At 39.8% G+C, this 14,207-nt stretch overlaps 1 protein-coding gene across 2 annotated transcripts in view; it reads right to left on the bottom strand.

Moving 5' to 3' along the window:
- LOC122549391 overlaps positions 1–14,207 on the bottom strand; it is a 99,966-nt gene that overhangs the window by 17,666 nt on the left and 68,093 nt on the right. The window contains exon 5 of one of the 2 annotated variants that reach the window (XM_043689149.1): positions 10,420–10,810. The exons of the other annotated variant lie outside the window; for it this stretch is intronic. Coding sequence (XP_043545084.1) covers positions 10,798–10,810 — 13 coding nt within the window. The 3' untranslated portion in view covers positions 10,420–10,797. Of the gene's footprint in view, positions 1–10,419; positions 10,811–14,207 lie in introns of those variants that run through there. 2 annotated transcript variants of the gene reach the window in all.

Genomic DNA, 14,207 nt, shown 5'->3' with positions numbered 1-14,207 from the left:
GAAGGCCTACCACTGGAGGTTAGAAGAATCAGAGGCGATCTTGCGGAAACATATAGGATTCCTAAAAGGTTTGACAGGGCAAATGCCAAGAGGATGTTTCCTCTCGTGGGAGAATCTAGGACCAGAGGGCATAGTCTCAGCCTAAATGGATTCTAATTTAATACTGAGATAAGGAGAAGTTTTGTCTCTCAGAGGGTAGTGAAATCTTTGGCACTGCTTGCCATAGAGAGCTGTGGAGGCAGGGTCCTTGTGTATTTTTAAGGCTGAGGTAGAAAGATTCTTGATCAATAGGAGAATCAACAGGTCACAAGGAAAAGGCAGGAAAGTGGATGTGAGGAATATTAGATCAGCCATGATCCCAATGATTGGCAGAGCAGCCTTGTGATCAAATGATCTATTCTTGTTCAGTTTTTTATGGTCTCATACAATGTTGATAATTGGGGGCTTCAGTGATAGTGATGCCATTGTATATATTCAGTAAATGGTTAGATCCTATCTTATTGAAGATGTCTATCACGTGGCACTTGTGTGACATGGATGTCACTTGCTTTCTGTCAGCCCAAGCCTGGTCAGGACTCACTGCTTTTGGATATGGACTGCTTTAATATCCAATGAGTCACAATAGGTGCTGTGCAATCATCAGCAAACATCCACACTTCTTCCCTTATAATGGATGGAAGGTTATCTCAATGCCATACTCTTTGGTGCATTTAGGGTCTAGAAATCTATTTCTTTCTTAAATCTATTAGGTGAATTTGTCTCCACAGCCTTCTGATGTACAGTATTCCACAGGATCATCACCATCAGAGTGAACGAATCTCTCCTCACCTCAGCCCTAAATGGTCTCCTCAGTATTTTGAGATTGTGAGCCCTTGTTCTAGTTCCCCAAGTCAAGGGAAGCATCATCCCTGCATCCAGACTGCCCAGCCCAGGCAGAATCTTGTACATTTCAGTGAGATCCCTCTGAACTCATTCCTCTGAACTCCATTGGGTACAGGCCAAGTCGACCCAATCTCTCCTAATAAAACAAACCTGCCATCCCTGGGGAGCAGTCTGGAGAAGCTTTGCTGACGCCCCTCTATGGTCTACCGTTTCTTAGACAAAGAGACTAAACTTGATCAGATTACTCCAGCTGTGGCAAGATATCTTTATTGCTGTACTCAACCCTTTTGGGATGAAGGCTAAAGAAGGGCTTATGCCCGAAACGTCGATTCTCCTGTTCCTTGGATGCTGCCTGACCTGCAGCGCTTTTCCAGCAACACATTTTCAACACACCAATGGCCTGGTTCACTACTTGCAGCACCTGCACGTTTGCTTTCAGCGAGAGTACCCTTTGGACATCAGGATTTCCCAATCTCTCACATCTAAGTAACACTCTGCCATTCTATTTTTCCGATTAACGTAGATAACTTCACAGTTATCCCTATAATACCACATCTGCCTTGTATTTACTCACTCACCCAACTTGTACAAATCATCTTGAAGCCTTTTTACTTCCTTCTCACTAATCACAATTCCTCCTAATTTTGCACTGTCAGCAAACTTCTAAATTTCACATTCAAGTCCCTTCCAAATTGTTGATAGATATTGAAATAACATTAATCCCTCTGTTATCCTATTAGTCACTGCCTTCCTCTCCAAAAAAACTCATTTCTTCTCAGTTTCCTGTCTGCTAACCAAGTCTCAATTCATGCCATCATATTAACCACAATCCCATGTGCTTTGACTTTGCACACTCACCTCTTATGTGGTACTGACGATCCAGATAAACCACATCCACTGGTTCTTCCTCATCTATTCCAGTAAATACATCCTCAAACATCTCCAATAGGTTTGTCAAACATGTTTTCCCTTTAATAGTTCCACACTGATTTTGTCTAACCCCTACTGATATTTTCCAAAGGTCCTGTTATTCTTTATTATAGACTCTACTATTGTACATACTACTGATGTTGGGCTCACCAGTCTGTAATTCTCGCTCCCTCCAGTTGTAAACAGTGTGATTACATTCACCACCCTCTAATCGACTGAGACAGTTCCAGAACATATTGCAGGGCATTGAACTTAAATTAACTTTTGTAAGATGACAACCAACCCATCCACTATTTCCATGGCCGTGATATATCTGGGTAACAGTCAGATTTCAAAGGGAGGACAAGTTAGCACCCATGTGAAAGATAAAGAATCGAGTTAAGATATTCTGGCAAGAAAAGTATTTTAAGAAGTATTTGCTGTTTGCACACCCCTGTGTGGAAACCTTCACCTGCTAAATATGTAGATCAATAGACTACACACATACAACTCTTGACTTTCAATCCTTAGATTTTAATGTTTGAAAAATAATGAGCCAAGTGTCTGCAATTGAAGATGTGCACTTTTGAAGACTGAAATTCCACAATGGAACTATACTATCAGGCAAGATGGAAAGATTTTACAGAAATGAACTATTCAATGCCTCAAACATTATGTGGCAACAGATCTGTATGCTGAGTCACCAGAAGGGAAGCTTGAGAGTAAATTATATAGTTGCTTTCAGGTCAACGCTTCTTAATTATATGTTTTTTGTTTACTTTTTTTTTAAAAGTCACTACAATACTACCGCAATTCAATCTCAGTTCTCAGTACAGTTAAAGGGTATTCATGGATGATATTTTATGGGTATTAAAAATAATCAAAAATTACTTAGAACATATACTTTCATTCCAAGATCATCGTTCCATGAACTTGCAGATTCCAAATGTTAATCCATTAGTTTATGCGTTATGTATAAATAATGCTCTGCAGCTGTAATGCTGTAGAAACATATGTAAATTTAAAAAAATCGATCCCTTTTTTGAAAAGTTAAGGGAGTGAAGCTTGATCTTTAAGACTGTACAACTGTTACAAAAAAGAAGTCATGTTTCAATGCCAAATGTAAAGTCCTTCATAGGGTCACTGATATTGAAATCCTTCCAAATATGAAATAGGATTCAAAATTAAAGATGGCTAACTTATTCCATTTTGCTTAAATTGCAGGAAGCACCATTCAAAGAAATAATGGAAGGAGTTGATGATGGAGAAATATTGGATATAGATAAGAAGTATGTTGTTAAAATTAAGGATCACAGTTTTACAGGGTGAGGTTGACTAAAAAACAAAAAGAAGACTGTGCTAAAAAGAGGTTATTTTGGACTGCAGAGATGCCAACCCAGCATTTCCTGTTAAGATCACTACTGGTATCTCTGTAAAAGTGATACAAACTCAGATAGGAAAGACAATACTGAAACTTACAGACAATGCAAAAATAAAGAGCATGGTTAATCATGCAGACTAATACAACTAACCTCAAGGTGACACGCAAATTAACTGTTTGCGCTGTGAGGTGTCAAATGAAATTTACAGCTGCGACATGTGATGCACTAAATTTGAGAAGTAGGGAGAAGATAAGAAGTACAGAGGAACCTCAATCATCCGAATATCAGTTATCCGAATTTCGGATTATCTGAAGGGGATCTCAAGGTCTCGATAGAAACATTCCGTCAAAAAGCTGTTTCAGCCCTGATCGCGTCTTTTGTTTACAGGTACAATGATTGAAAATGAACTCAGTTCACTGAAATGCTGCAGAGAACAGTCCTGGACAGTCCAGGCACCATCTCTAAACGAGTGAACTCCCGCCCTCTCTCTCTCTCTCCCCCAACACAGTTCTACATAGGTGTGAACCCTGAACCCCCCTTCGCCAGATAATCTCTCTAACATTGTCCTGTACAGGGCAGAGGTGGAAACTGTCAAAACGTTGCAGTAAGAAGTTGTGTGTGTGTGCGCGCGCTATTTGGAGACTCACCCCAAAAAGACAGCAGCGGTCTTACTGTTGGTGTCCAGTTCGCCTGCCCTGGGGTCAGGGAGTCCAGAACTAGAGGGGGAATGGAGTTGGGGAGCAGGGTTCGGGGGCTCGCGCGCTGTGTGCTGCTGCCTAGTCTCTTGAATGGGGAGCAGACTGAACAGAAAACTCTGAGCCCCTGAGAAAATCAATTAACCCAAATAATCAATTATCCAAACGAAATAGAGCCCACCCATCTCATTCGGATAATCGAGGTTCCTCTGTTTACATTAAAAAGTGTTTTCCAAATTATCAGCAAAGCACTATCACAAGGAACGTCTGCAGTAATACATTTTTCACTGATGTTCATAGGTCCTAATTGACTACAGCCTCAGTCCAAGCATGAACAAAAGAGCTAAACAGAACAGGTGAGGTGAGAATGATTAACCTTGGTATCAAGGCAATATCTTACTGAAACTAGAGTCAATGGGAACTGGGAGCAGGCTCTCTGCTGGTTGGAGTCATACCTAGCACAATTAAGACACTTGTGTTTGTTTCAGTTCAACCTCAATCTCAGGACAGTAAAGCATCCAAGGAGCAAGACACTGCCTGACCCGCTGTGCTTTTCCAGCACCGCACTCTCAACTCTATCCTCCAGCATGTGCGGTCCTCACTTTCTCCTAAATATTTTCTAATCAATGTACAGAAATGTTACTACACACCTCTGGAGCATGTGGGCCTCAAGCCTGAGCCTCGTCGGGACAATACCATTGTGCCACACAAAGCATTCAATTGCTGCCAATGAATCTGAATGGCCTTTTTCACCAGAATTATATTCTGATAGGTGCAGAACAAATCAGATTGAATTTTGTTGAAACCACAGGAACATCGGAACAGGAGTAGGCCATTCAGCCCCTTTAACCTGTTCCACCATTCAATGAGATCCCAGAAGATCTGGGACTTAACACTATATACCTGCTTTGGCCCATATCTCTTAATGCCTTTGATTAAAAGGACTTATCTGTCTCAGATTTTAAATGAACAACTGATTCAGCATCCACTACCATTTATGGAAAAGAATTCCAAACATCTACCATCCTATGTGTATTGAAGTGCTTCCTAACATCTCTCCTGAATGGCCCCCTCATTCTAGAATCCTAAGCCAGTGGAAATAGTTGATTTTTATCTATCCTGTCTTTTCCTGTTAAAATCTTGAAGACGGATCAGATCACCCCCGAATCTTCTCAATTCTACAGAAAACAACCTAATTTGTATAATCACTCCTCGTAACTTAACCTCTGAAGTCCAGGTATCATTCTTGTAAACCTACATTGTACTCCCTCCAAGGCCAATATATCCTTCCTAAGGTACAGTTCCCAATCTGCTCTCAGTACCCCAAGTGGGGTCTAACCAGGGTTTTGTACAGCTGCAGCATAACTTTGGCATCCTCGTACTCCAGTCCTCTAGAAATGAAGGTTAGCATTACTAGTTTTCTTGATAACTTTCTGTAGCTGTTGGTGACATTTTAAAGATCTACACAACTGAACCTCAAATTTCTTTGTACATTTAACTATTTCACTTCATAGCATCTCGAAAGTACCTTGATCAATACTCTTTTGGTCCAAATGGATAACCTCACAATCTGCCACAGTTTTGCCCATTCATTTAGTCTAGCAATATCCCTTTGTAATTTTATGCTATCATCTACACTATCTACCATGGCACCTAATTTTGTTTCATCAACAGAGTTAGACATATGACTTTTTATGCCATTATCCAAGTCATTAATAAATATTGTGAAAAATTAAGGCATTAACACAGATCCCTTTGGGACATCACTGCTCACATCCTGCCAAGTTGAGTACCCAGCCATTATTCCTACTTTCTGTCAACTGCCACTCAACCATTTTCCCAACCATGTCAGTAATTTCCCCTCAAATCCATGGGTTTCTACCTTAGTTAACAGTCTTTTAAGTGGGACTTTATCCATTGACTCTCAAAGTCCATGTAAACAACTTCAAAAGACATTTCCCTACCTACTACAAAAATTAAATGAGGTTTGTCAGGCATGACCTCCTTTTCATGAATCCATGTTGGCTCCCCCGATTAACTGAACATTTTCAATCCTTAATCATAGATTCCGACAATATCCCCACCACAGATATTAGGCTAACTGGTCTTCCTCTTTCACACATAAAAAATGGACTGACATGTGCAAGTTTCCAATCCAGAGGTTACGACACCTGTATTGAGGGAACTCCTAAAGATTATAGTTAGGACATCTATAATATGTTCCCCTATTTCCTTTAACCAATGCAATCCTTTATTCTAAACTAATACAACAACAGACATGAGACAAGGTGAGGAATAAAACAGAAGGATAGATGATGATTATTGGAGTTTGCTAATACATCTCAAACTGGCTGGGCAAGGATTAGTAATAGATAATTTGCAGATTGGATTAAAGTGAGGATATAAGAATGTTCACTGTTTTAAAATATTTGCAAAATTTTATACTGTTACTCTTTGAGATCATCAAACATCTTCATTGCATATCAATGTACAATCAATAATTGGCTGCATTTTCATGTCTAATAAGGTATATTTAATAAATATATTTCAAACTCAAGGCACTTATTATTGAATCAACTCTCCAAAACTGTCCAACTTTAGGACTGTAGTCTACAGAGTAAAACACTGTTGATTTCAAAGCCGATGAAATACTGGCCAAAATCACATTTTCACTCGACTGTTGTAAATACAAACTCCACAATCTAAAAATGTCAACACCCACTCACTGCTGAATCTTGCGTCACATTTAATCTAAACTGAAGCATATCTGGAATCAAACATGCTTCGCGAACAAACTCATGATTCACAGAATGTTTCAGAAAGTTTTATGTAAGAGACCTTAATTTCTCAACTTTTGGATGTGGTCTGCAACTAACTATCCAAAAAGACTTCCAAGTAAAATCAATACTTTTGTAACTTGCTTTGACTCAATGTTTGCAATGACATATGATTCAACTCTTAAAACAGAAATGTCTTTAAATTTACTAATGAAACAAATCAATGTAGACATTCAGAAATTGATATCAAATTGTGAAATTTTGATCTCACTTTTACAATTAAGTGTACTAAAAAGAATTCCTCATGCAAAAATAAATCTGTTAGATGATGATAATAAAATCAAGCAGAGCTATTCTGAATAACATTTTTTTTTAAATATACTTGCGAACAATGTCGCTTTTCTTCAAGGTTGGAAATTCTTGTAGTCAAGAATTCTAATTCATTTTATTCACTCTCTCTTAGTGATATTCCAAGATATATTAGTGTACAATGTCAATAGCTATACAATATCAAGATTATCACATTAAAATCATGAAGAAAGGATATTTTGTCTGATATCAGACGAGCTAGCAATAAAACAAACTATACAGTGTCTTTTAAAATAATCAATAAGGTTCTGTTGTATTAATCCTGAGAAATGTAACTCATGCACCAAATATGACACTTATTCCATTCTACCAAAAGGAGTATTTGTAAATGAACAAATTGGATGCAAATCTAAAAGAAATTCAACTGTAACTACCAGTAATAATATCCCCTCTATATTAATTTTAACTTGCAATATATTATTCTAACTACCATCTTAGAGCCATCTGCCTCTGACTTCTAATTTATATATTTCTTTTCTGTGCCTCGCTTTCTCTCTACACCTCTGTTTATTTGCCAAGTTTGTTAATTTTTTTTACAATATGAGTATTGAGGCAGTTACCAAAAACAAATATTAGGCTGAATATTTCATGTTCCTGCCATGTTTCTGACATGGGGAAGGAATGGGTAAGATTGGGGAGGTGCCCAGCAAACCACATTCCCAGCCATCTCCCAACTCACCCAATAATATGGGGGTTGGGAGAGATGGATAGGCATTGGAATAGAAAGCCCACCAGCCACATGTAAATGAATAATTATGGGTTAATTGTTAATTAGTTCTGATGAAGAGTCACTGCACATGAAATGTTAACTCTGTTTTCTTCCCACAGATGCTGCCAGACCTGCTGACTTTCTCCAGCAATTTCTGTTTTTGTTAAGGGTTAATTGAGCTTGCTAAAAGCTCAATCGACCCGTATATAATGTTCACAATGCCAAGCATAATGTTTCTCTGTCAAAACTTTCTTTTAAAACAACCAAGGAAAACAGGAAATATCTTTGGAGGATGCACTCTGCCCTTTGCGGCAAATCTGAGGAGACAGTATCCCTTTCTTCCTACCTGCCTATACTTCAAAACCAATGCCCCTACACATTCACTTATCCCCTTTCCTAAAGTGGGCAAATCTTCCCCATAAACTATTCCTTTGACATACCTCATTTCAGGATACTCAGGATGGGTATCAACCCCCATTTTCATCCTGTTAGTACTGCCCACAACAATATCAAATTTTAATTCACGGTCAGTTTGTAATCTAATTTCTAATCAGGTGGGGTTACTGTGGGGGGAAGACGGTTGGGGGGAAGCACGAAGTTTCAGAAGTAAATATGCAACATCATTTTCCCTTTAAATAAGTGGTAAAAAAAATCACTGGCCAAATATTTTGAGCATTCAATCATATCCACTCGTAAAGGACTTCGTAGAGTGTCCAAATTAGAGTTAAAGTGACTCAGTTTACTATGGCGTCACATTCCTTCAACTTAGACATTAGGCTACATGTCAGGGTTTTCACTCTATAACTGAATTCTGTGGTTAACTTGAACACAGAGGCTACGTTTTCCAACATAAGGGTTGCCACGAGATATATATCATTCATATATCAGCAGGTCTCCCATGATGCTGTTCACATTGAATCCTGCTAAACAGACTTTCATATGGTTGTCAATTGGGTCTGATATTGGCTATTGGCAGTTTTCAGGAGCACTTTGGGTTCAGGCCAAACTAATATTTTCCAGCGAAGCTAATGGCCCCAAAACGTCCTTCATTACGTTCAGTTCTCCCTGGATAAGAGTTATTCTGCTATTGATGTATGGTGAGCAATTCATTTTGCAGCATCAGCAGTTGCAAGTTCTGGGAGAGTGTTGAATATTTACCGAGGTCTGTTACAGAAATTTGGGGTATCCCAGGACATTGGAGATGTTTTGGGGATCCGAGAGCACTGAGAATGTAGTCCAGGGAACTGTGGGCATTACAAAGCGTCTTGGAGAGGGAACAGTAGCCTTTGTGACCATCAAAATTGTGGTGATATTTTGAAAGGGTTAACATCTGAGGATGTGACTCGAATCATATTAATAATGTAAGAGAACATATGACTGAAAAGACTTAAGAGAGTTTGATCATGGCTATAGCACAGTAAATATACTTATATAAAGCTGTATATAGGTACTTTACATAATAAAGTTATTATTTATATCCATGGAAGTGACAGTATGCACCAGATGCACCAAAACACATTTGGAAATCCAGAAATCCATTCATATTGGGACAGCTTGCCCTCAATCTTCAACAATCAGAACCAAACTGCACTTAGTTCTTTTAATGGATTAGAACTGAATTGCAACATATTCCCACAAGTCAGCCACCTCTCCCAAACTGTTCAGACTTGTGTTGACAGGCACCACCTTTTAATGATTTCTCCATCATTGAATGAGTTCTATCATTCCTGCCTTATATGCTCTTTAACAATTAGTGAGTCTGTCAATCTCCAGATTTTAATAAACTTAAATTTTCATAATTATCAAAACTATACCATATCAATTCAAAGTTTGATTATTCATTCAGTTTCCAAGTTTTGAAATATTCAAATAATCGCCTAAGGTTTCAAAATAATACAGAACAGAATTTGTTTTTACCTTTGATTTTTCAGTCAGGAGATGTAACTTAAATAAAACAGAAAATGATGCAGTTTGTATAAATACTGTCAGTTTGGCAGCATCTATGCAAGAGAAACAGAGTTAAGATTTCAGGTCAGTGACCTTGTTTACAAACTTGCTTTGACTGGCACAGACCATATAAAATTAACAATTAGCAGCTAACATTTGTACCACACAAAGGCCAAGCAATGATTCTCTCCAATAACAGACAATCTAACCACTGCTCCTTGACATTCCATGTTATCACTATCACTGAATCCCCACAATCAACTTCTTGAGGGGGTTACCATTGATCAGAAACTGAACTGGATTCGGCCATATAAATACAGTGGCTACAAGAGCAAGTCAGAGGTTAGGAATCCTGCAGCCAGTAACTCATCTCCTGACACCCTAATGAAGTCCACTATTTATAAGGCATAAGTCAGGAGTGCGATGGAATACTCCCCACTTGCCTGGATGAGTGCAGCTCCAACAACATACAAGAAGCTTGACACTGTTGTGGGGAAAGTCACAAGCCTCGGAGTCAGAGTTGAGGTTCAACAACAGAGTTTATTGTACAAGGAAATACCTGAGCTCCGGGGAGAGAGAGATACACCAACAACATAGTGGTCAGCTGCGAGTCTTCTCTCAATCCGGACCACATGGCAAGATACTTTTATACATTTTGTAATATAATAGGTCGGTGATGAGGTTATTGTCTCTGTAACATAGTTTGTTTATTGTAAACATTGCAGAATCGTTGATAGTTTCAGTGCAGTCATTGTCAGTTCCAGCACAGCCTTTGTTAATTTCAGCGCGGTCATTGTCAGTTTCAGTGCAGGCATTGTCAATTTCAACATCTGCGCAGAAGTCCATTACTATACAAATGGGTGCTAATCGCTCTTCCTGAGAAGGATGATTACTGCAGCCCCTGGCTATTAGCACTTTGTATTGAGTCCATATCAAATTGTTAACAATTCCATCAAAGGTGTTGGCTGGGCCCAGACACCTCGGTGGGCAGTATGTGCTACTCGTGTATTCTCTCCCCCACATGCCTTAAGCTAGCCAATTAGGTTGTGAGTGCATTGTGCTTGCATTCTGGTGGCCCTAGAAAGTATCTGTGTTTGCTCTGCTGTCTCTCTCCATGTTGTGGTCAATTAGTACCAGTTGCTGAAAAAGAAAGTACATGAAATTTTCTATGAACTTTGAAAAATTAACTTTGTTCCATTTCCAAGTTTTTTTTTTGGTGGTTTCCAGACTATCATTCAGCATATAATTTCATAGAGATTAGTAGTACTTGAGTCTTGGTGGGAGGTAGGTGCAATGGCAGAGATCGTGTGAGGTAGCAGAGAGAAGATGTACTTGACTTTGACGAATGCAGAAGGTAATTGCAGCATTTCAATGTGTTCCTCCAGACCATGATTACTGTACTGAGCCGGGTGACCACTTCAGACCAGGCCTGGCAGTGCTTAATAAGGTGAGCTGGGGTTTAAATACATTGCCGACTGTGGGTGCAAAATTCAACGAGAGTTGGCCCCTTGGAGACAGAGTACATAATTTATGTAGAGAACAACATGTGAGAAAGGTTGCTAGGGTTTGCAGTGAGAAACCTTCCATGAAACCCCTTGAAATTAACAGTTTAGCCAAATTTTGGGAAAATTTAGCCCATTGTGATAGTTGCATTTCAGTCAAAGCTAAGAAGTAATTTCTGTTTGGAAGTAGTTATATATTGATGGCCTCATGTTCCTTTATGTTGTACCAGTAGGGGTCAGCAAATCTCTAATTTTGAACTGTGCCACCCACATGAACACCACAAAGCAAAAGATGGCTTCTGTTTCTGGGCATTTTGTTGAACCAACGAATGGTACACCACAGAGGAGGCCACTTGGCTCATCAGTCGTCACCTATTCCAACTTCTCTATCTTTTTCCCCATAGGCCTGCATAGACTTTTCTCCTCAGATAATTATTCTGAGGCATTGAATGAGTTTTGCATTTGTGTTATTACCCACCAGTTCCAAGTCTAGCTGGAGTTAAAATTAGAGCTGACAAATGAAAGTTAAGCCAGGTAGAAAATTGCAAATCAGAGACCACTGATTTGCAGTGGTTTCAAGGGGTTTCATGGAAGGTTTCTCACTGCAAACCCTAGCAACCTTTCTCACATGTTGTTCTCTACATAAATTATGTACTCTGTCTCCAAGGGGCCAACTCTCGTTGAATTTTGCACCCACAGTCGGCAATGTATTTAAACCCCAGCTCACCTTATTAAGCACTGCCAGGCCTGGTCTGAAGTGGTCACCCGGCTCAGTACAGTAATCATGGTCTGGAGGAACACATTGAAATGCTGCAATTACCTTCTGGATTCGTCAAAGTCAAGTACATCTTCTCTCTGCTACCTCACACGATCTCTGCCATTGCACCTACCTCCCACCAAGACTCAAGTACTACTAATCTCTATGTTATTTGTAGCATCTTTCTAAGTTGACCCTCATCCACCATATTCCGCCTCAAACTGCCAACCTTTCTTGTCTTCTGTGCTTTCAATTATTCACTCAAAATACCTCACCAATTTTTCTGACTGAGGACAGATCGGCCCACTGATGATCATGGACCCCTTTAACAGGATGAAGGACCACTCCCTTATGACATTCAGACATGACCATTTGGTTAAGCACATGCAGAGAATTTGCTACATAAGTTGCTACTGCAGGCTGTACATGAGACAGTGATGTAGCATGGTGCTGAACATCAACATGGCAACTCCTTGCCTGTTCATTGCTGATAAGCTGCTGGCTTTCTGCCTGTGGTAAAAAGCAATGCAAGACAAGACAGAAATGGTGTGACTATCCAGGTAAGTGGAAAGAGAGTAAGCATCAATAAAACAAACTAGTCGCAATAACTGAAGTGGGTGTCAGTTCCTGTGTGCAAAGCATTCACAGCAACACCACAATATAACATATCGGTGAGCTTCAAAGTACAGTATTGAAATACTGAACTTTGTTATAAGTTAGTCTGTGTTGTGCGATGATGAAGTGTTGAGTTGGTGCTTTGTCCATACCAACCTCCATGGATGGAGGGAGAAGGTCTTCAGTCAAGGTGACCTGGGATTGTAAATCTACGGAGTGTCCAATATCAGTCCAGGGGCTTGGGCACATTCAGTCAACTGCTTGGGCAGTCACAATCAAGCAGTACATGTCACCAAAGTCTGCGGAACTGGTCATAGTCAGTCCTGCAGCTCCAGTGCTACTACTAGGTTGGGGGCGCGGGTGCATGGGAACGTAGTTGGCGAGCTACACTGCAATCAGGCAGGGGCCTAGTCTCACACCAATTGGGGGGTGCATCCAAGTTGGTCAGGGGATGGTCCACAATCAGTCATGGCGTTCAACTCAATGAAAATCAACAGGGGGTTTAATAGGACCTGCTGCTATGGTAGGAACGTGAAAGAATACAACTGTAGGGGTGGTAGTGTGCTGCGAAGCAGAGGCGACAATAATCGTGAAGGTGGTAAACTTGTAAGAGATGCAAATGAAAATTGGAGGATATGAGCTACTGAGTAGGTGAGGTCATTGACAGTCTCACCACAGGGACAATGCAGCATGAAAACTGGCATGACAATGCTGTGGAACCAGGGCTCTGGAGGTAATGTTGTTGGAGAAAGTCAGAAAGCAGGAAACCATGGGCCAGTTAACATAATTTACACCATGGGAAAATGCTAGAGTAATTTATTAAAATAGGAATATCAGGATATTTGGAAAGACTTAACACAATGAAACACAGTCAACATTTTTGACAAATTTACTCGAGTTCTTTAAGGGTATAACAAGGAGAGGTGATTGAGAGGAACTGGTAGATTCAGTTTATGTAGATTTCCTTCAGGCACTTGATAGGTGCCATATAAAAAGGTTCTTCAAAAAGATAGGAGTTCACAGTATTTTTGTTGGTGTACTGTTGAGGAAGTGCTGCACAGCTGGAAGTATCATCTTTCAGAAGAGGCATTTAACTAAAGACCTCTCTGGTAGATGTAAAAAAAATCCCATGGCATTCTTTTAAACTTATCCCGCAATCAAGATCATTAAAGAAAGGGAAAAAAAAAACAAAAAGCGGCAGATGCTGTAAATCAGAAACAAAAACAGAAATTGCTGGAAAAGCTCAGCAGGTCTGGAAGCATCCATGGAGAGAAATCAGCGTTAACGTTTCGGATCGAGTGACCCTTCCTCAGAACTCACTAAAAAAAAGAGCTTGTGAGATTATCATCACATTGCTGATGGGAGCTTGCTGTGTGTACCACATTGGCATCGTTTCAACAGTAGTTTTAAAGCAAAGTTGCCATAGTCTTTCCAGACCATACGGCTGCCCTGTCATTTTAGAAAGACAACTGGTGGTGGTTTTACCTGAGTGTCACCATGCGTCATGTGACGGGAGAGACCATCATTGTAACCTCAAATGGTGTGGGAACTGTTTTAAAGTACTTCACAATGTATAAAGGTTGAGGTCTTGAAAAGCATTTATATTTGTATTTGTTCATGGAATGGACCAGCATTTATTGCCCATTCTTAATTGCCCCTGAGA

Source organism: Chiloscyllium plagiosum, chromosome 1, assembly GCF_004010195.1.
Source record: "Chiloscyllium plagiosum isolate BGI_BamShark_2017 chromosome 1, ASM401019v2, whole genome shotgun sequence".
In the NCBI taxonomy this organism is placed as follows: Eukaryota; Metazoa; Chordata; class Chondrichthyes; order Orectolobiformes; family Hemiscylliidae; genus Chiloscyllium; species Chiloscyllium plagiosum.
The sequence above is the reverse complement of the archived record's forward strand: the minus strand, read 5'-3'. Positions and strand labels throughout refer to the sequence as shown.